The 25,961-nt window shown below is 41.7% G+C and overlaps 2 protein-coding genes and 2 pseudogenes across 2 annotated transcripts; 3 read left to right on the top strand and 1 right to left on the bottom strand.

Moving 5' to 3' along the window:
* The first annotated feature begins 4,612 nt into the window (after nucleotides 1-4,612).
* Nucleotides 4,613-6,911, top strand: LOC125003921 (annotated as a pseudogene).
* An 8,410-nt stretch (nucleotides 6,912-15,321) lies between these two features.
* Nucleotides 15,322-16,535, top strand: LOC125002616 (histone H1-like). Its single transcript, XM_047577305.1, has one exon. The coding sequence runs from the start codon at nucleotides 15,337-15,339 to the stop codon at nucleotides 15,943-15,945; it is 609 nt and encodes a 202-aa protein (XP_047433261.1). The 5' UTR covers nucleotides 15,322-15,336; the 3' UTR covers nucleotides 15,946-16,535.
* Nucleotides 16,536-17,076: 541 nt separating this feature from the next.
* LOC125002488 (histone H2B 1/2-like) lies at nucleotides 17,077-17,927 on the bottom strand. The gene has a single exon (XM_047577300.1). The coding sequence runs from the start codon at nucleotides 17,811-17,813 to the stop codon at nucleotides 17,442-17,444; it is 372 nt and encodes a 123-aa protein (XP_047433256.1). The 5' UTR covers nucleotides 17,814-17,927; the 3' UTR covers nucleotides 17,077-17,441.
* A 2,935-nt stretch (nucleotides 17,928-20,862) lies between these two features.
* Nucleotides 20,863-23,475, top strand: LOC125001987 (annotated as a pseudogene).
* The last annotated feature ends 2,486 nt before the right edge of the window (nucleotides 23,476-25,961 follow it).

Genomic DNA, 25,961 nt, shown 5'->3' with positions numbered 1-25,961 from the left:
GAGGGACAGGAGAACTGTGTCGTCAGCAAACTTCACCAGGTCACAGTTGGGGTGCGTTGATCTGCACTTCGTCGGTGTACAGGATGAAGAGCAGCGGAGAAAGCACACAGCCTTGTGGGGAGCCAGTGGAGGTGGTCAGGAGATCAGACAGGTTATTGTTAATACGGACTCGCTGGGTTCGGTTGGTGAGAAAGTCCAGGATCCAGAGGATGAGCTGGCTGCTCAAGTTGAAATACGCTGGAGTCTCTTCTGCCAGGATGTGCGGTTGCAGGGTGTTGAAGGCCGAGGAGAAGTCAGCAAACAGGAGTCTGGTGGAGGTGTTGGGAAGCTCCAGGTGTCTGTGGATGGTGTCGATGATGAAGGCTTTGGCATCGTCCACACCTTTGCGGCTTTGATGTGCAAATCGGAGCGGGTCGAGTTTGTGAGTTGGTCAGATGAGAATGTGTTGCCTGAATAGCCTCTCCATAGCCTTCATCACCTGGGAGCAGAGGGCCACTGGGCGCAGGTCGTTCAGGGCCCTGGGGGGGCTTCTCTTGGGAATGGGGACGATGGTTGAGTGTTTCCAACATTTGAGGACAGTTTCTGTGCTGATGGAGGTCTGGAACAGTTTCTGGAAGACACTCACTAACTGGTCCGCACAGTGACTGAGGACCCGACCACTGATTTATCGGCTCCAGGTGCATTGTTAGCTTTGGATCTCTGACCAAAGTGTAAAGTTATAAGTTGTTCACACGGAGGCGAGACACGAGGAGGAGGAGGAGGAGAAGGGTTGAGTTGTTCATTGATGTGAAATAAACTGATTAATGCACTTTTTCAACATGTGGATTCAAGACACAAGATTCAAGTCCGAGTGATGTCACAGTCATTGGTGTTAAAGTTCAAGTCAAGAATGTAAGTCTTTTTATGTGTTGTCGAGTCTAATGTCATCAAATTAACAAGTGTTTAGTTGCTATGGAGACGATGGATTTGAATGACGTCACGATGGCGTAACGTCACGGCAGGAGCCGAGGTTTTAGATAGAGGCTCTCTGGTGATGGCCTTCAACATCCTCTCTCATCCAGAGGACAAAGGGCCCCAATGACCACGAGGAAGGAGGGAAGCCCGGATCTCTGCAGCCGCACCGTTGACATGGAAGCTCAAGGCTCGTCTCAACACCGCTGACCAGATGCCTCGGTTCAGCTTCAATCCTCAGATATTCAAATATATACATTTGAATAAATGAAAGAAGGAGGGTTGTTCAATTTAATAATTGATTTGTATTACTCTCCAAAACATGATTCAATCTTAAAAAAGCATTTCAATATCGAGGAATTTAAAACCTACATGTCTCCATCATTTGAAGAAGAAAGGAAAAAGTTATGTTGTATCAGGCGGGAGTTGAAAAGCCTCGGGGCGGCTCCTGGACAGAAAACGGCTGCTGAAGACCTTCAATCTCCACCATTTTCTCCCTCGCTACGATATATGGATTTGGGCTGCTCAGGACACATAAAGGTAATAAAAAACTTGTCAAATATGAGCCGGTGTTAGAAGCAAAGTGTTTCTAACCAAGATTTGAAAAGGTTTGGCTTTTTATTTGCCGGTAATGTCGAGTAAATCCAAGTCAGTCTTCATGCTAACGTTTTCATTCATTCACCGCTGGTTGCTAATGCTAGCAGCCATGCCTGCCGTCCCTGAATATCTTTGCATTAGTTTTTATGTCTGGTAACTTAATGTGTGCACGGCAGAGTTTGTTTGGGGAAATTCATACATCATAGGCCTAGGTTGTTTTCTCTTTTAAAATTGTCATGAAAAAACTTTTCTGTGACTTTTCACGGACCATACTTTTCATAAATGTGTGTCTTTGATTTGGGAAGCCGACAACTTAGTTAAACGAAACACACTCGGTTTTTGAGTATTTCTTCTTCTTCTTTTTTTTTTGGTAGGACATGTTTGTTCTTTCCATGGAGCTGCATCTCTCGCAGCAACATGCTACCCGACTCTCACTCTTCTTTCCGATGTTGGGACGTTGCCTCCGAGATGTAGAATGTGTGTTATAGATGAGAAACAAGACATTTTAGGATCACTGACTTGTATCAGAGCAGAGATGGCTTGTGATTTTATTTATTTTTTTATAAGGAAGGCAACACCAATAATACTGTCAGCTGTCGTTGTTGCTAGGCTTTCAGTGTTTTCCCATTAATGAACTCGTATGGGTCCGTCACAGTCTGTGACTAAAAATATATTATTGCGTGTGTTGTTTTTAAACAGCATGTCTGTAATGGTGATAAACGTAAAGTACACCGTACTCATTAAGGTTTTAATGATTGTTTTTTGTTGAAACTATTGTGTGTTTCTAATCAGTCTCTCAGGATAACACAAAATAATTTAAAGGCACCACAAACTACACCTTCTAAAATGGCTGTGATTATAATTTTTTGTCATTTTTTCAACAATAAGTTAAGCTAATAAGGTAAGTGTTACTTAGGTTTAGTATGTTGAGATGTTATCTTTCATATTTTGTATCAGCTTTAAAACATCTACCCATTGTCATTACTTTACAGTCAGCTAACATGTAAGATAATATGGTAGTGATCTTCATAAATGACTCAATACAGATGTGCAGTATTCCCTATATGGACGTTGCATGTAGTGTGATCACACTTTGATTCTTTTTGTGCATTGTACAGGCAGCAGATGAATCCCTCCTCCAGGAATCCATTGAGGATACCACTATGGGTATATATGTCTGCAAACACAGAGATGCCAATGAAAAACCAGAGGACGTTGGCATTGTCCTCGAGTCCCACATTGTGATGCAGGATTTGGACAGTGTTCCCCGAGCTGCTGCCATGTTGTTTGGCCTGATATATTCTTTGAACTTAAACTACCCTGCTGAACTGAAGTATACCTTTGAAGTGCTGCAGAAGGTGGTCATGGAACTTGAAGGCAATGCACTGTCCAAACAAAACCCAAGTCCTGAAGAACAGACTTGATGAATGAACTGGCTATCCAGGCTCTCCAGCTTCATTTCCTGTTAATTCCAGTTGTTGGACTTTTCTTTTGAGCGGGTGGGAGCCTTTTTTTTTGTGCTGTGAACCTCTTTAATCACTTGCATTGTAAATTGAAGCAGTACACCAAAAGTGTCACATAGAAGCTTAAAGAGATGCCTCACATTTAGTTTGTTCTGTTTAATATTATGGACAGATTTTTCATTTCCTCAGACACAAACACTCTGGATGTGTGTCTATGCAAAACGTAAGTTAGGGATAAAGTGCTGTAGATTGTTTTTCGCCAGTTCCTTTGGTGGTTTGGGCGCTTTAGATGTATTCCTTGGTTTTTCTTAGCACTGCAGCACATGTTATTCCTGCAATCCCTACAATGTTCCTCTATTGCAGTAGTTACACACGTCCTTCTATTATTTACTGTGGGTCATTTCAAGAGTTGTAGCTGTGTTCAGCTTTAGATTAAAAACATTTACATTTTTTTATTTATTTTTTTTAAATGGCATCATACTTTTAAGTACAACAAAGGTTGATTACAGCTTCAATCCTCAGATATTCAAATATATCAGTAAGAAAACAAAGAAAATCAGTTCAGTTTTTTTTAAGTGTCATGATGTTCAGACTTTGGCCTGAGTTGATTTGATTTGTTTGCTGTGGCTCAGTTGTTCATTTAAAGCTTTGATTAAAATGTTAAACAATATAAATGAAATAAACAGTGGATAAGGATAAAATCACATTTCAACACACAAATCATTCATAATTGTTGATATTAGAACAAAATAAAAGGACTTCCCTTCACTACTGCCGACCAGGAAATAAACACAGTCCCTCCTTCTTTGTCACGTGTTTAGTTTATGATGCAACTTTTGTTCCAGGTTCAAACCTGCAGCTACTTCCGCTCTGAAACATTTTTTCTTTTCTGCTGTGAAGTGAAGCAGTTCCTCCGTGCAGCTACTAACAAGTAAGTAGGCTGCTTGACCGTTTGTATTCACATGTAGATTATTTACCTGAACTGATGGTAGGTCATTCATTCAGATCAGGAAATCAGATCAAATCAAGGTTTTAAACATTGGCTCCTTTAAACGTTCGACGTTAACGTGGAAAATCTCTTCCAGGATCTTGGTTGTTCAGCACTAGTTAATAAATGTCAGGATAATAGAGCAACGTGTGTGTAACTGTAACACGTCTGTGGCGTCTATGACATGAATGATGTGGATTTTTATTGTGATTAGTTTTGTCGTCTGCTTCCTCTTCCTGGAACAAGTCAGAGTCTGATAACTCTCCCTCTTCCTGGAGCAGCTCCACTCATATTTCCTCATGTCTCCTTGTCCTCCCCTTTAGATCTCTACATTGAGATGGGTGAAAGCAGCATGTGGTGAAGTGTGAGAGCTGACAGCTCCATTCACTGTACAATCACATGTTGTTCAGATCAGAGCTCAGACTAGTTTCACTTCTAGCAAACAGAAACTCACACAGTCGTCGACACTGAGAGGTGAAATGGAGCAGAAAAGGAGTTCAGCTGGACAGAGAAACCCTTCTCTTGTTCCATCTGTCTGGATCCACTGAAGGATCTGTGACTACTTCCTGTGGACACAGCTACTGCATGTAACTGTATTAAAAGCCACTGGGATGAAGAAGACCAGAAGGGAATCTACAGCTGCCCTCAGTGCAGGAAGCATTTCATACCGAGGCCTGTCCTGGAAAAAACACCATTTTAGCAGAGTTAGTGGAGCAGCTGAAGAAGACTGGACTCCAAGCTGCTCCAGCTGATCACTGCTATGCTGGACCTGAAGATGTGGCCTGTGACTTCTGCACTGGGAGGAAGCTGAAAGCCTTCAAGTCCTGTCTGGTCTGTTTGATTTCTTACTGTGAGAAACACCTCCAACCTCACTATGATTTAGCTCCATTAAAGAGACACAAGCTGGTGGAGCCCTCCAAGAAGCTCCGGAGAACATCTGCTCTCGTCATGATGAGGTGATGAAGTGTTCTGTCGTACTGATCAGCAGTAGTATCTGTTATCTCTGCTCTGTGGATGAACATAAAGGCCACGACACAGTCTCAGCTGCAGCAGAAAGGACTGAGAAGCAGAAGGAGGTGGAGGTGATGCTAGAAAACATCCAGCAGACGATCCAGGAGAGACGCAAAGACGTGGAGCTGCTTAGACAGGAGCTGAAGGCCATGGCTCACTCTGCTGATAAAAACAGTGGAGGACAGTCGGGAGATCTTCACTGAGATGATCCGTCTCCCAGAATAGAAGCTCTGATGTGGAGCAGCTGGTCAGATCCCAGCAGGAAACTGAAGAGAGTCGAGTCAAAGATGTTGAGGAGAAGCTGGAGCAGCAGATTCACTGAGCTGAGAGAGGAAAGGCTCACGAGCTGAAGCAGCTCTTAAACACAAAGGATCAAACCAGTTCTACACAACTACCCCTCACTGCCACCACCCAGTGTAGTCTACACACTCATCAGCATCAAGATTCGTCCTCTGAGGTACTTTGATGGCGTGAAAGCAGCTGTGACAGAGTCCAGAGAAATACAGGACATTCTGAGAGAGGACATGGACAAACATCTCAGTGACAGTGACTGAAGTGGATGTTTTACTGCCACAACCAGAGCCAAAGACCAGAGATGAATTCTGGAAATATTCATTGAAATCACACTGGATCCAAAACAAGCAAACACACGTCTGTTATTATCTGAGGGGAACAGAAAAGTACATTAATGGTATCACAACACAGTCATTATTCTCATCATCCAGACAGATTCACTGGTTGTTGTCATTATCAGGTCCTGAGTAGAGAGAGTCTGACTGGACGTTGTTACTGGGAGGTGGAGTGGAGAGGAGGAGTAGTTAATGTAGCAGTCGCATACAAGAATATCAGCAGAGCAGGGAGGTCACATGAATGTGCATTTGGATTCAATGACAAATCTTGGTCATTATTTTGTGAACAACAGATACACATTTCACCACACAAAGTCCAAACTCCTGTCTCAGGTCCTGGTTCCTCATGAGTAGGAGTGTACCTGGATCACAGAGCAGGTCTTCTGTCTTTCTACAGCGTCTCTGAAACCATGACTCTCCTCCACAGAGTCCAGACCACATTCACTCAGCCTCTCTATGCTGGACTCTGGTTATTTTATGATGGAGACACTGCTGAGTTGATTAAAGTGAAATAGACAGAAGTCTCTTCAGGGACAGTTGGTTAAAATGTGTCTTCTAGTCTCCAGGTGATTTGGTCTCCATGGTTGTAGCTGAGAGCTCATTGTTGTGTCATGTCTTCACTGCTCAGAGATCAGCTGTCAGTCACACTTTGTGGGCGGTACTTTTGTCGTCTCCTGGTTTGTTGTTTGCTTGATGTTGGACTTTGTTTGGGTGGCGCTCCATTCCTGTGTCTGTTTAGCCACGGAGGCTCTCATTGCTCACCATGACTTTGATTCACATAAACTGACATTTGTCCACATGAGAATCTGAACTTGTCTGTGCTCTGAACGTCTCATCAACATTTGTGTTGATGTGTTTGTATGTTGTTGTTCCTCTTCCGCTGCATGGGCCTCAACAGAGAAACCAGCAGACCTTCCTTTATCACAGAGATTTAGTTCTGACTTTGGAAAGAAAGAAATCTACAATTACATTTCCACTGAGTGGTTTGGAGACCACATGTTGTTGTTGTTGTTGTTGTTGTTGTTGAAATGGATGAAGAGACGAGCTCATGTCAACTGTAGTGATCATGATCATCATCAATCAGGACTTCAGTCATTATCTGATTGTACATAGCTGATATTCTGAGTCCAACTAACTGATTGTGTGGATGAAGTGAATCTGTGCATGAAATCACTGAACAAGAGTCATTGATCAGACTTTACTGATTTAATGGGAGAACAAACTGAAGCTTCACATGATGAATAAAGCTGCTGTTTGTCACACATGAACAAATGACCGTCTCCTGTCTTTATTCCAGGATCTCAGCATTTTGCATTTGGTTCTTTTTTTATTGAATTTGTTTTTTCTTTTTCTTTTCGAGTCAAATAGTCCCTTAAGTTGACAGCCTTGTGTTTTCTGTTCAACTTTCTGCCATCTCTGTCTGTCTGTGTTCTCTGAGCCCTGTTTACATGGAGGAAGATGAAGCTCTTGATGAGACAATCCAGCAGAAGAGTCTGACACAGGCCTTGTAGTGTTCAAACTTTAACGTTACATTTTCTAGTCCTTTTAAATTGTGGTAATATTATATTTGCATTCAACAATGTTGCAACATTTTTCAGAATAATCCAGGTAATAATTTTACAGGTAATAAGATTTTGTTGTGAACCCAAATGTAGGAGCCATTTAATCTCACATTCAGTGTTTATTTTATGTTAATAAGTGATATAAGTATTTATGTTTTCACTATTTAGTTGAATGGTATTTGTAGTGGTGGCCCCTAGATGGCGATAACATTTCTACCTGCACAGGAAATAAGAGGTCAGAGGTCACAGGTGAGGGGGGTGGAGTTAAATGCCACAGGTGTGCATTGATTGAGGGAGAAGACACATGGATGATGTTTTCAATCGACTGTTAGCATTAATCTGATAGCATTCGTGAATAAGCATCTGTGTTAGCATTCGTGTATTAGTGTCCGTGTTAGCATCCATGTGAACATAGATCCGTGTTAGCATCCGCCTGTTAGCATCTGTATTGGAATCCGACTGTTAGCATCCGTGTTAGCATTCGTCTGTGAACAGTCTGTATTAGTATTCGTCTTTCAGCATTGCACTGTTAGCCTTCATCTGATAGCATTCGTGTATTAGCGTCCGTGTTAGCATCCGTATTAGCATTGATTTGTGATAGCATTCGTATTAGCATGGACCCATGTTAGCATCCGTATTTGCATTCATCTGTTAGCATCCGTATTAGCATTCGTCTGTTAGCATCTGGGTTGGAATCCGCCTGTTAGCATCCGTGTTAGCATTCAACTGATTTGTATGTTCATTAATTCATCTGTTAGCATTCGTCTGTTAGCCTTCATCTGATAGCATTCGTGTATTAGCGCCCATGTTAGCATCCGTATTAGCTTCGATCCGTGTTAGCATCCATATTGGCAGTCATCTGTTAGCATCCGTATTAGCATTCGTCTGTTAGCATCTGGGTTGGAATCCGCCTGTTAGCTTCTGTGTTAGCATTCAACTGATTTGTATGTTCATTAATTCATCTGTTAGCATTGATAGCATTCTTGTGTTAGCAACCGTGTTAGCAGTTGTCTGTTAGCATTCATCTGTTAGCATCCGTGATAGCAAACTGATCTGTTAGCATTCATCTCTGAGCATTAGTCTGTTAGCATCCGTCTTAGCATTCAACTGATTTGTATGTTCAGTCATTCATGTGTTTAGCATTGGTCTGTTAGCCTTCATCTGATAGCTTCTTCTGTTAGCATCCGTGTTGGCATTTGTCTGTTAGCATTCGACTGTTAGCTTTAATCTGATAGCATTCGTGAATAAGCATCTGCGTTAGCATTCGTGTATTAGTGTCCGTGTTAGCATCCATATTAACATAGATCCGTGTTATCATCCGCCTGTTAGCATTCGTCTGTGAACAGTCTGTGATAGTATTCGTCTTTCAGCATTGCAGTGTTAGCCTTCATATGATAGCAATCGTGTATTAGCGTCCGTATTAGCATTGATTTGTGTAAGCATCCGTATGAGCATGGATCCATGTTAGCATTGGCCCTATTGGCATTCATCTGTTAGCATCCGTATCAGCATTCGTCTGTTAGCACCTGGGTTGGAATCCGCCTGTTAGCATACGTGTTAGCATTCAACTGATTTGTATGTTCATTAATTCATGTGTTAGCATTGATAGCATTCTTGTGTTAGCAACCGTGTTAGCAGTTGTCTGTTAGCATTCATCTGATTTGTATGTTAGCATCCGTGTAAGCATGCATCTGTTACCATGCGCGTTAGCATTTAACTGATTTATATTCGATACTCTGTTAGCATCTGCCTGTTAGCATCCGTATGTCAGCATTCTTGTGTTAGCATTCATATGATTTATGATAGCATCAGTGTGTTAGCATTCTTCCGTTAGAATTAGTCTGTTAACATTCATCTGATTTATATGTTAGCATCTGTTTAGCATCTGTGTGTTAGCATTCATATGATTTGTAATGTTGGCATGTTAGCAACCGTGTTAGCATCCGTCTGTTAGCATCCGTGTTAGCATTCGTATGTTAGCATTCATCTCATTTTAACGTTAGTTTCTGTGTGTTAGCATTCATCTTTTAGCATTCGTATGAGTTGTATGCTAGCATGCGTCTGTCAGCATCCGGGTTAGCATCTGCCTCTTAGCATCCATGTTAGCATCCGTAGGTTAACCTTCATCTGTTAGCATTCATCTGTTAGCATCCATATGCTAGCGTCCATCTGCTAGCATTAATCTGATTTGTATGTTAACACTAAAATGTAAATTCAATGATTTATGGCTCCAGAAGGAAGAATTTAAAGCACGTTTAAAGCCGGTGGATGGAAAAACACTGTGTTCCAAATTATTATGCAAATTGTATTTAAGTGTCATAACGATTACATGTTTTGTTTTTCAATCAAACTCATGGATGGTATTGTGTCGCATGGCTCTTTGGATCACTGAAATCAATCTCAGACACCTGTGATAATTAGTTTGCTGGATGAGTCCAATTAATCCAATCAATAAAATTACTTAAAATTAATTAATTACAAAGTGGCTTAAATTAAAATAATCCAGGAAAATTCAAGTACTTCAATAAAAAATAAAATCAATAAAATAATAAAAAATAAATTAAGCACAAGTAACAAATTATTTCCAAACCTTTGTACTTTCCACCAGGCTCTGCGTGTCTTTGAAAGCTGAAATGTCCGTTTGTTTTGGTGGACACAGAAGACACTGCATGATGTAGCTGCTGCACTTTTTGTAACACAGACATGCTTCCAACATGAGGCCAAGGATGTTCCTCCTCGTCTGTGTCTGCATTGCCAACAGTTGATTTTGACATTTTTTTTTCCGTTTCTCTGTTTCGTTTGCGAACACTGTGAACTGTAAAACTAACCCGTGACCCGTCCCCCCGCTGAGGTTGAGCATGGTCACGTGACGAGACTGCACGGCTACGTTTGATTGGTGAAACACAGTCACGTGGTAGAGCCTTTGGCGGAAGTCTCGCTCTCTGTCAAAATAAAACGTTAAAATGAGGCGTACGCGGGGGAACAGTAACGAGCTCATTGTAGCCTCATGTAGCGGAGTAAGAGTAGTTTCTTCTTCACAAATCTACTCAAGTAAAAGTAAAACGTATAGTGATTTAAAACTACTCCTAGAAGTACAATGTTTTCACAAACATACTCAAGTAAATGTAACGGAGTAAATGTAACTCGTTACTACCCATCTCTGTGGTTTACTCCAGTGTTTCCCACTGCCCTGCATGTTTTCCATGTTTCCCTCCTCCAACACACCTGATTGAAATGAACGGCTCCTTATCAGGCCACTGCAGAGCTTGATGACGAGCTGATCATCTGAATCAGGTGTGTTGGAGGAGGGAAACATCAAAAACATGCAGGGCAGTGGGCCCCGAGGACCAGGGATTGAGAAACACTGGTTTACTCTTCCTCAAAGCCCATGTGAAGGCAAATAAAAAGTTTAAACGCTCAGAATGAAGGCACACAGGTATGAGTTCAGAATACTCTAAAGGAGGACACTAAAAAATGAACTATGCCTCAGCTCTGCCCAGCTGAAGACTGATGACAGACTTTGAGAAATTTGAGCCGTCGAGTCACTTGTGAGCTCCTCACCGTGAGTTGTGTGACCCGGCAGGTCGACAGTTTCCTGGATGCTTCCTTACAGAGCTCATCCAACTTCAACACCTGCTCCAGGGCCTTCTCTGCCTCACTGTACTGCTGTGATTAACACACAGATGACACCAGCTGCAACATGTTAACACACATGACGTCACTTAAGTGAAGATCAATAGAGAATAAATAAATAAATCCACTTGCTCTCACAGAATCTGACGTTATTGTTCAGTCACAGGTAATTGTTGAATCCAAACCACGTGGTAGTAGTTTTAACTCAAAGACGTTTTGCTGTTCGTGTGCTCAGATCTCTTAAATCAAGTTAAATAAATACCAGGAGGTGTGGGTGGTTTCTGCAATAAGACAATCAGAAAAGCACCACCAAAGGCAGAATTTTATTTCATTTTTCTACCACATTCAGCCCTTTTAGATGGTTTCAACGTAGCTTTTCACACACAACGTCTTGGCTGGGACAGCTAGCGATGGGAAGTAGTCAGTAACCTGCCTGATTTCACATGGACATGTAACCAGGGTTTGTTAAACCCCAGTTAATTGTAGTTGCTTTGGAAATGTATTTTTATATGATCTATTTATGTTCTAAATGTTTCCCTCAAAATTAAATGCATGACTATTTTTCACAAGAGTGGAGCAGTAAAAACATCTTCTCCTTTAAAAAAAAAAAAAAAACTGTATATGTGTTACTGCCCCTTTAACAGAGGTGGCAGTTGTTGAGCGCTGTTTTCAGTGAGCCAAAAGCTGACAGGTGTGTGCATCGTACTTTAGCGCAAATCTTTGCAAGTCCACTGACCGATGCATGGTGCGTGTGTAGGTGTGAGAAGAGAAAAAAGAGGGAAAGTTAGAATTGAAATGATTAAAAAACTCAGAAGTCATGAAACTAAACGAGAAGAGACTATCAGCGAGCTGCGAGTTCGAGTAGGACGACGTAAACTGTGTAAACAATTGATTTCCCGGCTGTTTTTTTTTTGAGTCCTTCGCCTGGGTCCTCAGTCCTTGGTTCCTACCCTGTCATCCATCCCCATCTCCATCCCAGTGGCTACTTTCCCTTGGGCGTGAGGTCATCCATATCTCCATCCACATCTTCATCTTCACCGTGATACTTACCATTGGACGTTCACTGTTAAAGAGGGCGGTAGGACTTTGAGTGCACTCGTTTTATTTTATTTATTTGGGCCCATTTTTCCATTTTTTTTCCTAGTTTTTTTATTCATGTGAACTTTTGGGACAGTTTGCTTTTCAGTACCTGAGATCTCAGAGGTTTTTGTTACTTGTATTTTTATATATTTTTTTTGTATTTTGGGTTCAATTGTGGTTGAAAGATCTTTGTATAATATACCTCCTTTAAACTTTCAGTCTGTTGTGTGTTATTTGGGGTAGACATTACAGATCTAAATCAAAATTGAGTTGAGTAGATACCAGTAGTCTCCTCATCGAGTCTAGAGTTAGAGTTGGTCCTCATTTCCTGTTTGATATTAACCCTGTCTTAGAGTGACAGGTGCAGGGAGGGGTTACACTGAAATACATCTCACTTCACAGCGAAAATAATTGATATCTAAATCAAGTTTCAAGTAATTAGTCACATTTCAGAAACGTTGACACAGCTGCTTGTCCTGTAATTGCTAGAGATGGAGGCAGTTACTTACAAGTTACAATAACTTAAGTCTTCTTGTTCAATACTCTAGTGCAATTTTACATGTCCTGATGTGCAATATTACGATATTACTTTGTCACTTCAACTACAATGTCACTTTAATCACATTGTCACATTTTATCCACGCCTCACTTTATTTATCTGCCATACTTTATCTGCTGTCATCTCACTCTTCTGTTACTGGCAGCAGGCCTGTCATTGTACATAATACTCTGTTTTTTGCCCACCCACCTTTGTGATTTTATTCTCTTGCTCTTATTTTAATGTACCGCTCTTCCCCCTTCTAATTTCCCTTCGGGGATAAATCTTTTTTTCCTGATTCTACCCAAAAAAGATTTGAAGCTTCCAGTGACATCTAGTGGCCAGCTGCGTTTATAGCAGCCACCAACTTCCATATTCACACATCAGTCAAGTCACTCTTAAGCAGCTGTGTCAACAGTTTGAAATGTGACTTATTACTTGAAACTTGATTTAGATATGAATTATTTTTTAAGTATTTCAACATCAGTGTTTTGGAGTCATGACTGGAAATTTCATTAGAAACCAGTTACGACGGTAATGACAATACAGACATCCCTGGATTTTATTGATTTATTTATTTTTTGTCATTCAAACTTTTATTTAAAATTTAGAATATGTAAACAAGTACAGATTCGAACTAGACATGTCACAAAAGAGAACATCCAAACACATGTATTCTATAAAACGAATCCAAAAAAGGTACGAGATGCCGCATTTAGTCCACGGTTCGCTTTGTGTAACTCCAAAAAATCAAGGCTCCATTTCCCTTTGCCTTTTAATCTGTAGAGCATTGCCTCATATGACGCTGTCTCCACCACTGCATCCAACCACTCCCTCAGATTAGGAGATACAGCTGCTTTCCACTGTCTTAGAATTACTCTGGAAGCTGTAATCAGGCCCACCATGATGACACAAAATGTCCTTTTAGCTACAGACGTGTCCCCTAGTAGACACGTAACAGGAGTCAGGGGGACCATTGAGCCAGACCGTTCACTCAGAAGGTCAACAACTTTCATCCAGGATGGAGCCACTAATGTACACTCCCACATACAGTGCAATAAAGTTCCCAGCTCTGTTTTACATTTCCAACACTTGTGCAATATTTGTTTTCAGGTCCCTCTCCCACAACAACTTCACATCGGTGGACTCCCCACTTCCAGAGAAATTAGTTGGTTTGTAGTATTGTGAAGCTGTGCAGCACTCCAGTTGGCATATTTATATAGTCCATTATACGATTCTCTGAGAAGTTACCTATTCGAGATTTCACACAATCCCTGATTTGTAAATATTTCCAAAAATGTTGTTTCTCTTCAAGTTAGAATTAACAAATTAGTTCTTCATAGGATACAAATCTCCTATGTTACATACCTCCCGAGTGCCACCGCTTCTAGTACGCCGACACTTTTCCAACATGAATGGCAGGGTTAAACCATAATGAAGCACATGGCTGTACATAGCGTGACACCTTGATGTATTTTGACCCTAGAGTGGACTATTTCTTGTGTCGCTCTGCTGAAAAAGTTTCTCCTTTGCACTAAACGGTGAACACAGCTCATTCTCAATATGCATCCGATCTAACTTGTTATCTGTTAGTTTCCAATATTTCGTAAGATATATCATACAGCCTTGGGTCTGGTAAACCCAATTCCCTTTTTTCCATAGGAGAATGAAAATGGTATTAATTTAACACATGGTGTGAAAAGATTCAAATTAAATACTGAAAAGATACTTTTTATTTTATGTATTTATTTTTTGATGATGATTCTGACATCCTTAGTGGAAACAAGGTGCTTCATCCACCGCTCTGTTGTCACTGATTTTTTTTTTTTCCTGAAAGAAAAGTGTTGTATTCAGTTTTGTGGAACGTTCTGACCATGGATGCACAGAGAGCAGCCACTAACTCTGAGACTTTCCCTGTGGTTACTGTGGCCTGGCGCTCAGCCGTCACTCTTTGCAGACCCTTGCAGAGGATTAACACTTTGGAGACTCAATCTGTTTTATTATACGGAAGGTGCAACACATTCAGATGTTTAAAAGACAACCGATCAGAGGACTGTTTGTCTTTCAGTCAGTGGTCATCTTCCTCCTGAGATCTGATGAAATATTGTTGAATACAGTGTCACTGCTGATCATTGACTGCTTCAAAGTTTCTACTTGGCAGGATTCATTGTTTCTGTGTAAAGAGATTGTTCATTATAGAGACCAAATACGCTCAACTCTTCTTCAGATTCTGTGGATTCATGAGAAATATTTACAGTTAAAAGGGATTCAGACATTACAACAACATTAAAAGCGTTGATGGGGAGAAACGTTGAGAGAGAGCAGCTCTGATCTAAGTCAGTCTGCTCCATCAGCCTCCACCACCATCACCTGTGTGTTTGCTGTCGACACAACGTCTTCACTTTGTTTCAGACTGATGGACAAGACACGGTGGACTCAACTCGGATTGTACAAACAAACACGTGTCGCAGCTGGAAAACATCTTTGGACGGAGCTCTGATGGATGTGAAATCATTTTAGGAGAGAAAAGTGGGATAAAACCCGACGAGCAGCGCCGAGCTCCGCGGTGAGTCGGTGACGTTTGGAGGCTCCACGAACCAAATAAAAACGCCACCAGAGCTCAGCATGAGCTGGACACGAAGAGACACCAGTCAACTGTGTGCTGCTTCAGTTTCAGCCTGTTTCTCTGCTCCAACAAACGTTTGTTTTCCTTGAATGTGTCCAGAGAAAACACAAGCAGCGACATTCAGCCTGTACACAGGAGAGCCGGGCTGGGCTGAGTCTCTACGGTTCTCATGGTGTGTTTAAGTGCCGCCTCCTGCTCCGAGTTTTTCATCACTGCAGTCTGACTCTGGTTGACTAGCGACAAACGACAGGAAGGAAAATGGCAGAAGTAGCTCCAGCTCCGGCTCCCGCTCCGGCCAAAGCCGCCAAGAAGAAGGCGTCCAAACCGAAGAAAGCCGGTCCCACCGTCAGCGAGCTGATCGTTAAATCTGTGGCCGCTTCCAAGGAGCGGAGCGGCGTCTCTGCAGCCGCCCTCAAGAAGGCTCTGGCTGCCGGCGGCTACGACGTGGACAAGAACAAGGCCCGCGTCAAGACCGCCATCAAGAGCCTGGTGACCAAGGGGACCCTGGTTCAGATCAAGGGAACCGGGGCCTCCGGATCCTTCAAGATCAACAAGAAGGCTGAAAGCAAGGTCAAGAAACCCGTCAAGAAAGTTGCCACTAAAGCCAAGAAGCCCGCAGCAGCCGCTAAAAAGTCTCCCAAGAAAGCCAAGAAGCCCGCAGCAGCTGCTAAGAAATCTCCCAAGAAAGTCAAGAAACCAGCAGCAGTAAAGAAAGCAGCCAAGAGCCCCAAGAAGGCCACAAAGAGTCCTAAGAAGGCTGCCAAGAGCCCCAAGAAGGTGGTCAAGAAGGCCCCTGCAGCCAAGAAAGCCCCGGCTAAGAAGGTAGCCAAGCCTAAAGTCAAGAAGGCAGCACCCAAGAAGAAGTGAGCTCCTGAAACATCACAGCTCCTCAAAGGCTCTTTTCAGAGCCACCCACAACAATCTTAAGAGAAATCATTCCTCACATCAACAATATCACTTCTATATTTATTTAAAGGAAAGTGTAGAATCAACTTTGTTTCTAATCGACCTTAATGCAATTCATTGTATCCTGTAAGGATATTATTTTAATGTCAAAAATAACCGCTAAAACTGAAAGGAAAAGTTTCAGTTGGTTATAGGATTATAACTAGCGGAGAATGCAAGTGATGCATTTTTAAATTACGTTAAACAACAAATAGTAGAGTTAGATGGGATTTGTTAGGGATTTTCTACTTTATGTATTTATGAAAGTGATGTTAAATACATGATCATAAGGAATTCATATTACATTTGTTTTTTAAGAGCTACCATATCCTTGAATAGTTGAATATTTTTATAAAATGTTTTCATGAATCACATGAATATTTTTTTATAAAATGTTTATTATATATTATATTATGTTTGTATATAATTCTCTATTATATTAAAACAAAAGCTACAAATTGTACAAGTGATGAACCTGAAGTTACCTCCATAACACAACTGTAGGGGTGTAACGATTCATCCACTACATCGATGAATCGAATCATTTTCTTACGATCCAATTACGTCGATCTGTGCTGGGCAAGTTGGCCTTCCGCATATCGATCTAATATCGATTTAAAAGGCAATTAATCGATACTAGGAAATAACACATTGAATTAAACACGTCAGACCATCCGCTTCGATTATTTATTTGAGAAACACTGTAAAACGTACAAATTAGTTTTATATACCAAAAACACCGTTATACAATGCGCTAGCTTCCAGCTAACATCAACGGCAAAATTAATGTATATGCTAATGGTAACATTCAATTTCACGTCTCCTTGCCTCGTCCCACCAGAGACACACAGTGACCTGAGCAAAAAGAAAACAACTCGATGAAACGTCAGATAATTAAACGTCGGTCACCACCAATAAACACAATAACCTCGTTCTTTATTGATAAACTGAGCACCGGCCAGCGGATCGAGACACTTGAGGAAGTCGATATAAAAAAAAAAAAAAAAAAAAAAAAAAAAAAAAAAGAACCCCAAAGAGTAGATACTGAGCAAGATTATCTGTTAACCGCCTGCAACTCCTAAATGAATGTAGAGGAAACACTGAGTAGGTTTTTCAGACACGGAGTTTAATTATTGGCTAAAAAGTCACTGAATCGTTTCGGATCGTATCGTTCTAAATTAACGAAAATCGTATCGATAACACGAATCGTTACACCCCTCGTATAGGACTCGTTTTATACAGAAGAAAGTTTCTCCTTGCAATTTCCCCCCCATTTTCTTTTTCCCCCTTTAAATAAACCAGGACACAGTCACTGTAAAAACACCCTAAACAAAAGTCTTTGAAGGAGTTGAGCTTTTAGTTGTGTGTGCGTGGTCCTGAAAAGGACCGTTTTGCGTTTCCAGTAAACAGCTGCTAGTTTACTTGGAGCTGGTATACTTGGTGACGGCCTTGGTGCCCTCAGACACGGCGTGCTTGGCCAGCTCACCGGGCAGCAGGAGGCGGACGGCGGTCTGGATCTCCCTGGAGGTGATGGTGGAGCGCTTGTTGTAGTGAGCAAGACGAGAGGACTCACCGGCGATCCGCTCAAAGATGTCGCTGACGAACGAGTTCATGATGCCCATGGCTTTGGAGGAGATACCGGTGTCAGGGTGGACCTGCTTCAACACCTTATACACGTAGATGGCATAGCTCTCCTTCCTGGTCTTTCTCTTCTTCTTGCCGGTCTTAGACACGCTCTTAGAGACGGCTTTCTTTGAGCCCTTCTTGGGCGCTTTCACTGGATCAGGCATGATTCAACGTTTACGTTCCCCGAACAATAACCTGACACACGCAGAGCAGCCATTTAATATCCGCTTCATGCAAATATCACTGAGCTGTTGCTCCTAAACGATTGGTCGGTTTCACAGAGTGACTGAGCATGCGCAGTATGAACGTGGGCGATGCCTCAGGTTTGAAGTGTGGAGCTCAGCCACAGTAAAGTTATTAATATATTTATAAAACCGGAGTTATCCAACTGTGTCCAGCTGTATTAAATGTTGATTAATGTTCTTATCAATTATAGTAAAAGTGTTGAAATGATTCATAACTGGCGTGGTGGTTAGCACTGATGCCTCACTGAACTGAACTGTCTCTCTGAACTGTTTTTAAGTCTTTCATCTCTTCAACCTTTCATCCCAGTGAGGACAACTTCAATCAGTCCAATTTATGAAACTAGTCTAAACCTATAATGTCAATTTCACATTTAATATAACCTTTAACTTACACAAAGTTATTTTCTTAAAAAGACAAATAACTTGAAATAACTAAATAATAACTAAAAATGCCTCTAATTCTCAATGAAATCGTCAGTATTACGTTGCCCAACAAAATCATTTCACTGGTTTTAGCCTAGTATTCTGTAAAAATAAAACCACACATAAATGTAAAAACAATGAGAAAATAAAATGTATCCCTATTAATGACCTTTTACTTTCAACCTGTGATATCAGCCAGTGCAGTGGAGTTTGTTTCTGTAAATAGACTGAGAGCAGAACTGAACCACCCCAACCAAAGTCTGCACAACAACAAAGTCTGATTGATTACAGTCTCCTTTGATGAGGACAGGCTCGGGGTGCACCCTCGTTCTCCTAAAGTCCACCACCATCTCCTTGGTCTTGGTGGTGTTGAGGAGCAGGTGGTTGGAGTCGCACCATGTCACAAAGTCCTTGATCAGTTCTCTGGACTCCTCCTCCTGTTCACCCTTGATACAACTGATGATAGCCGTGTCGTCTGCAAACGTTTGTACATGGCAGAGCTCTGAGATGTACCTAAAGTCTGATGTGTACAGGGTGAACAGGACCGGAGAAAGCACAGATTGTTGTGGTGCTCCTGTGCTGCCGACCATAGTGTCAGATCTGCAGTCCCCCAGTCGCACATACTGAGGTCTGTCTGTCAGGTAGTCTGTGATCCAAGTCACCAGGTGTGATCCCACTCCCATCTCTGTCAGTTTGTCCTTGAGGACCAGAGGCTGGACGGTGTTGAAGGCACTGAAGGAAATCCAGAAATGGAATCTTCACAGCACCAATTCCTCTGTCCAGGTGAGAGAGGGACCGGTGAGATTTTCTTGAAAGTTTTAGTCACTGAAATTTATTTTAAATCAATGAAAAAGTTCACATTTAATGCACAAACTAAAAGTTTAAACTTACAAATAAGACTCTTGAAGAATTGAAAGAGTTGACAGACTGACACCGTCGTCTTATAACAACAGAATGGCTGGATTTACGACTTCATCATAAATCGTTCTCTGCAATAAAATGGAATCAATTATTAACAGTGCGATCAAAAACAAGTCCTGATCAGTGTCAATCATTAATTTGTGTTTACCTCAGACAATCACAAATGTATTTATTTGCACACAGTGTCCACTTCATTAGGTACACCAGAACCATTTTTTTCCATTCATGAACACCTCTGCATTAAACCAGATTGGTGTGTCTTTATTAACAGGTTATGTACCTCAGTCTTTAAAGATTGCTGTTATTGAAAATGAACTGAAGACCAATATCGGACCTTCCTTTTGTGACCATTTAAGCAGTAAATGGTTTGAAGAGTTTCAGGTTTTAGAGTTGACCATGGAACACAAACAGCTCAGTTAAATGTACTAACAATCTCCTCATGGCTTTAGACAATGGACTTGTCTCTGTCCTCGTCCTGTTAGACGCTGCATTTGACTCTGTTGATCACGATGTTTTACTACAGAGACTTGACCTTGGCAGGGTGGTTTGGCTCAGCCTTAGAGATAGGGCAAAGCGCTCGGTCACACGGGAGGAGCTCAGAGTAGAACCGCTGCTCCTCCACGTCGACAGGAGTCAGTTGAGGTGGTTTGGGCATCTGGTGAGGATGCCTCCCAGACGCCTCCCATTAGAGGTGTTCTGGGCAGGTCCCCCCTGGAAGGAGGCCCAGGACATGATAGAAGGATTATATCTCCTGTCTGACCTGGGAGTTCCTCCAGAGGTTCATTTATGGTTCGCAGATTTAGAGTTATGAAGGTAGGTTGGGTTCAGGTTCAAAGTTTAGCAACGGCTGCTTCATAATATGATAACAAGTCATAAAACTGGTTTAATGATCCAGATTGGTTACATTACTTTATTATTCGACCATCAAAACAAGATAAACTGTCTTTAGAAGAAAATGAAATGCAACCTATGGTTTTAGTTCCATAGTTACAGCCTCATATAGGTGGATTCTAAAAATACCCTGTATTTACACCCAAACAATCAAAAAGGATGTTGAGCAAAAAAAGAGAAAAGAATAATGGATGATGTACAGTTCAATTCAATGGTTTACGAAACCACAACTGCATTATTAGAAAACACATTTATTTTGTTTGTTTATTTTTTATTTTTGTGTATTTTGTGAGTCTGGGCCTGAGAAAGACCCCAAAGTGTTTCATATCTGTTGCGGTCCAGGCCAGGTAAGCATGAAGCCCAAGAGAGACGGGGGAGCTGGATTTAAAAGAGAAGTCGTTGGAAAAGGAGAAGAACTGAGTGAAAACTGGACGTCCAAGCTGAGGCATCTGGTATTAACTCCAACCTGCACTAAAGACTTTTATCTAAAGTGTCATGATGTTCAGACTTTGGTCTGAGTTGATTTGATTTGTTTGCTGTGGCTCAGTTGTTCATTTAAAGCTTTGATTAAAATGTTAAACAATAGAAATGAAATAAACAGTGAAGGATAAAATCACATTTCAACACACAAGTCATTCATAATTGTTGAATAAGAACAAAATAAAAGACTTCCCTTCACTACTGCCGACCAGGAAATAAACACAGTCCCTCCTTCTTTGTCACGTGTTTAGTTTTATGATGCAACTGTTGATCCAGGTTCAAACCTGCAGCTACTTCCTGCTCTGAAACATTTTTTCTTTTCCTGCTGTGAAGTGAAGCAGTTCCTCCGTGCAGCTACAAACAAGTAAGTAGGCTCTGACCGTTTGTATTCACTGTAGATTATTTACCTGACTGATGGTAGGTCATTCATTCAGATCAGGAAATCAGATCAAATCAAGAGTTTTAACATTGGCTCCTTTAAACGTTCAACGTTAACGTGGAAAATCTCTTCCAGGACTCTTGGTTGTTCAGCACTAGTTAATAAATGTCAGGATAATAAGAGCAATGTGTGTGTAACTGTAACACGTCTGTGACGTCTATGACCATGAATGATGTGGATTTTATTGTGATTGTGATATTTGTTTTGTCGTCTGCTCCTCTTCCTGGAACAAGTCAGAGTCTGATAACTCCTCCCTCTTCCTGGAGCAGCTCCACTCATATTTCCTCATGTCTCCTTGTTCCCTCCCCTTTAGATCTCTACATTGAAGATGGGTGTAAGCAGCATGTGGTGAAGTGTGAGAGCTGACAGGCTCCATTCACTGTACAATCACATGTTGTTCAGATCAGAGCTCAGACTAGTTTCACTTCTAGCAAACAGAAACTCACACAGTCGTCGACACTGAGAGGTGAAATGGAGCAGAAAGGAGTTCAGCTGGACAGAGAAACCTTCTCTTGTTCCATCTGTCTGGATCCACTGAAGGATCCTGTGTCTATTCACTGTGGACACAACTACTGCATGAACTGTATTAAAAGCCACTGGGATGGAGAAGACCAGAAGGGAATCTACAGCTGCCCTCAGTGCAGGAAGACTTTCATACCGAGGCCTGTCTTGGAGAAAAACACCATGTTAGCAGAGTTAGTGGAGCAGCTGAAGAAGACTGGACTCCAAGCTGCTCCAGCTGATCACTGCTATGCTGGACCTGAAGATGTGGCCTGTGATGTCTGCACTGGGAGGAAGCTGAAAGCCTTCAAGTCCTGTATAAACTGTTTAGCCTCTTACTGTGAGAAACACCTCCAACCTCACTATGATGCAGCTCCATTCAAGAAACACAAGCTGGTGGAGCCCTCCAAGAAGCTCCAGGAGAACATCTGCTCTCGTCATGATGAGGTGATGAAGATTTTCTGTCGTACTGATCAGCAGAGTATCTGTTATCTCTGCACAATGGATGAACATAAAGGCCACGACACAGTCTCAGCTGCAGCAGAAAGGACTGAGAAGCAGAAGGAGGTGGAGGTGATGCTAGAAAACATCCAGCAGACGATCCAGGAGAGACCGACAAAGACGTGGAGCTGCTTAGACAGGAGCTGAAGGCATGGCTCACTCTGCTGATAAAACAGTGGAGGACAGTCGGGAGATCTTCACTGAGATGATCCGTCTCCTCCAGAAAAGAAGCTCTGATGTGGAGCAGCTGGTCAGATCCCAGCAGGAAACTGAAGAGAGTCGAGTCAAAGATGTTGAGGAGAAGCTGGAGCAGCAGATCACTGAGCTGGAGAGGAAAGGCTCCGAGCTGAAGCAGCTCTTAAACACAGAGGATCACAACCAGTTTCTACACAACTACCCCTCACTGCCACCACCCAGTGAGTCTACACACTCATCCAGCATCAAGATTCGTCCTCTGAGGAACTTTGATGGCGTGAAAGCAGCTGTGACAGAGACCAGAGAGAAACTACAGGACATTCTGAGAGAGACATGGACAAACATCTCAGTGACAGTGACTGAAGTGGATGTTTTACTGCCACAACCAGAGCCAAAGACCAGAGATGAATTCTGGAAATATTCATGTGAAATCACACTGGATTCAAACACAGCAAACACACTTCTGTTATTATCTGAGGGGAACAGAAAAGTAACATTAATGGATCAACCTCAGTCTTATTCTCATCATCCAGACAGATTCACTGATTATTATCAGGTCCTGAGTAGAGAGAGTCTGACTGGACGTTGTTACTGGGAGGTGGAGAGGAGAGGAAGAGGAGTTGGTGTAGCAGTCGCATACAAGAATATCAGCAGAGCATCTTCATTTAGAAACAATGACAAATCTTGGTCATTACGTTGTTACACAAACAGATACACATTTCACCACAACAAAGTCCAAACTCCCGTCTCAGGTCCTGGTTCCTCCAGAGTAGGAGTGTACCTGGATCACAGAGCAGGTCTTCTGTCTTTCTACAGCGTCTCTGAAACCATGACTCTCCTCCACAGAGTCCAGACCACATTCACTCAGCCTCTCTATGCTGGACTCTGGTTATTTTATGGTGTTGGATCCACTGCTGAGTTGATTAAAGTGAAATAGACAGAAGTCTCTTCAGGGACAGTTGGTTAAAATGTGTCTTCTAGTCTCCAGGTGATTTGGTCTCCATGGTTGTAGCTGAGAGCTCATTGTTGTGTAATGTCTTCACTGCTCAGAGATCAGCTGTCAGTCACACTTTGTGGGCGGTACTTTGTGGTCTCCTGGTTTGTTGTTTGCTTGATGTTGGACTTTGTTTGGGTGGCGCTCCTTCCTGTGTCTGTTTAGCCACGGAGGCTCTCACTGCTCACCATGACTTTGATTCACATAAACTGACATTTGTCCACATGAGAATCTGAACTTGTCTGTGCTCTGAACGTCTCATCAACATTTGTGTTGATGTGTTTGCATGTTGTTGTTCCTCTTCCGCTGCATGGGCCTCAACAGAGAAACCAGCAGACCTTCCTTTATCACAGAGATTTAGTTCTGACTTTGGAAAGAAAGAAATCTACAATTACATTTCCACTGAGTGGTTTGGAGACCAATGTTGTTGTTGTTGTTGTTGAAATGGATGAAGAGACGAGCTCATGTCAACTGTAGTGATCATGATCATCATCAATCAGGACATCAGTCATTATCTGATTGTACATAGCTGATATTCTGAGTCCAACTAACTGATTGTGTGGATGAAGTGAATCTGTGCATGAAATCACTGAACAAGAGTCATTGATCAGCTTTACTGATTTAATGGGAGAACAAACTGAAGCTTCACATGATGAATAAAGCTGCTGTTTGTCACACATGAACAAATGACCGTCTCCTGTCTTTATTCCAGGATCTCAGCATTTTGCATTTGGTTCTTTTTTATTGCTTTTTTTTTCCTTTTTCTTTTGGAATCAAATAGTCCCTTAAGTTGACAGCCTTGTGTTTTCTGTTCAACTTTCTGCCATCTCTGTCTGTCTGTGTTCTCTGAGCCCTGTTTACATGGAGGAAGATGAAGCTCTTGATGAGACAATCCAGCAGAAGAGTCTGACACAGGCCTTGTAGTGTTCAAACTTTAACATTACATTTTCTAGTCCTTTTAAATTGTGGTAATATTATATTTGCATACAACAATGTTGGAACATTTTTCAGAATTAACCAGGTAATAATTTTACAGGTAATAAGGTTTTGTTGTGAACCCAAATGTAGGAGCCATTTAATCTCACATTCAATGTTTATTTTATGTTAATAAGTGATATAAGTATTTATGTTTTCACTATTTAGTTGAATGGTATTTGTAGTGGTGGCCCCTAGATGGCGATAACATTTCTACCTGCACAGGAAATAAGAGGTCAGAGGTCACAGGTGAGGGGGGGTGGAGTTAAATGCCACAGGTGTGCATTGATTGAGGGAGAAGACACATGGATGATGTTAGCAATCGACTGTTAGCTTTAATCTGATAGCATTCGTGAATAAGCATCTGTGTTAGCATCCATATGAACATAGATCAGTGTTAGCATCCGCCTGTTAGCATCTGTATTGGAATCCGCCTGTTAGCATCCGTGTTAGCATTCAACTGATTTGTATGTTCATTAATTCATCTGTTAGCATTCGTCTGTTAGCCTTCATCTGATAGCATTCGTGTATTAGCGCCCATGTTAGCATCCGTATTAGCATCGATCCGTGTTAGCATCCATATTGGCAGTCATCTGTTAGCATCCGTATTAGCATTCGTCTGTTAGCATCTGGGTTGGAATCCGCCTGTTAGCTTCTGTGTTAGCATTCAACTGATTTGTATGTTCATTAATTCATCTGTTAGCATTGATAGCACGCTTGTGTTAGCCACCGTGTTAGCAGTTGTCTGTTTGCATTCATCTCTGAGCATTAGTCTGTTAGCATCCGTCTTAGCATTCAACTGATTTGTATGTTCAGTCATTCATGTGTTAGCATTGGTCTGTTAGCCTTCATCTGATAGCATTCTTCTGTTAGCATCCGTGTTGGCATTCGTCTGTAAGCATTTGACTGTTAGCTTTAATCTGATAGCATTCGTGAATAAGCATCTGCGTTAGCATTCGTGTATTAGTGTCCGTGTTAGCATCCATATTAACATAGATCCGTGTTAGCATCCGCCTGTTAGCATCTGGATTGGAATCCGCCTGTTAGCATCCGTGTTAGCATTCAACTCATTTGTATGTTTATTAATTCATTTGTTAGCATTCGTTTCATCTGATAGAATTCTTCTGTTAGCATCCGTGTTAGCATTCGTCTGTGAACAGTCTGTGTTAGTATTCGTCTTTCAGCATTGCACTGTTAGCCTTCATATGATAGCATTCGTGTATTAGCGTCCGTATTAGCATTGATTTGTGTAAGCATCCGTATTAGCATGGATCCATGTTAGCATTGGCCCTATTGGCATTCATCTGTTAGCATCCGTATCAGCATTCGTCTGTTAGCACCTGGGTTGGAATCCGCCTGTTAGCATACGTGTTAGCATTCAACTGATTTGTATGTTCATTAATTCATGTGTTAGCATTGATAGCATTCATCTGTTAGCATCCGTGATAGCAGTTGTTTGTTAGCATTCATCTGTTAGCATCCGTGATAGCAACTGATCTGTTAGCATTCATCTCTGAGCATTAGTCTGTTAGCATCCGTCTTAGCATTCAACTGATTTGTATGTTCAGTCATTCATGTGTTAGCATTGGTCTGTTAGCCTTCATCTGATAGCATTCTTCTGTTAGCATCCGTGTTGGCATTCGTCTGTTAGCATTCGACTGTTAGCTTTAATCTGATAGCATTCGTGAATAAGCATCTGCGTTAGCATTCGTGTATTAGTGTCCGTGTTAGCATCCATATTAACATA

This window comes from Mugil cephalus, chromosome 2 (assembly GCF_022458985.1).
Source record: "Mugil cephalus isolate CIBA_MC_2020 chromosome 2, CIBA_Mcephalus_1.1, whole genome shotgun sequence".
In the NCBI taxonomy this organism is placed as follows: Eukaryota; Metazoa; Chordata; class Actinopteri; order Mugiliformes; family Mugilidae; genus Mugil; species Mugil cephalus.
This window is presented reverse-complemented; position numbering and strand designations above follow the sequence as displayed.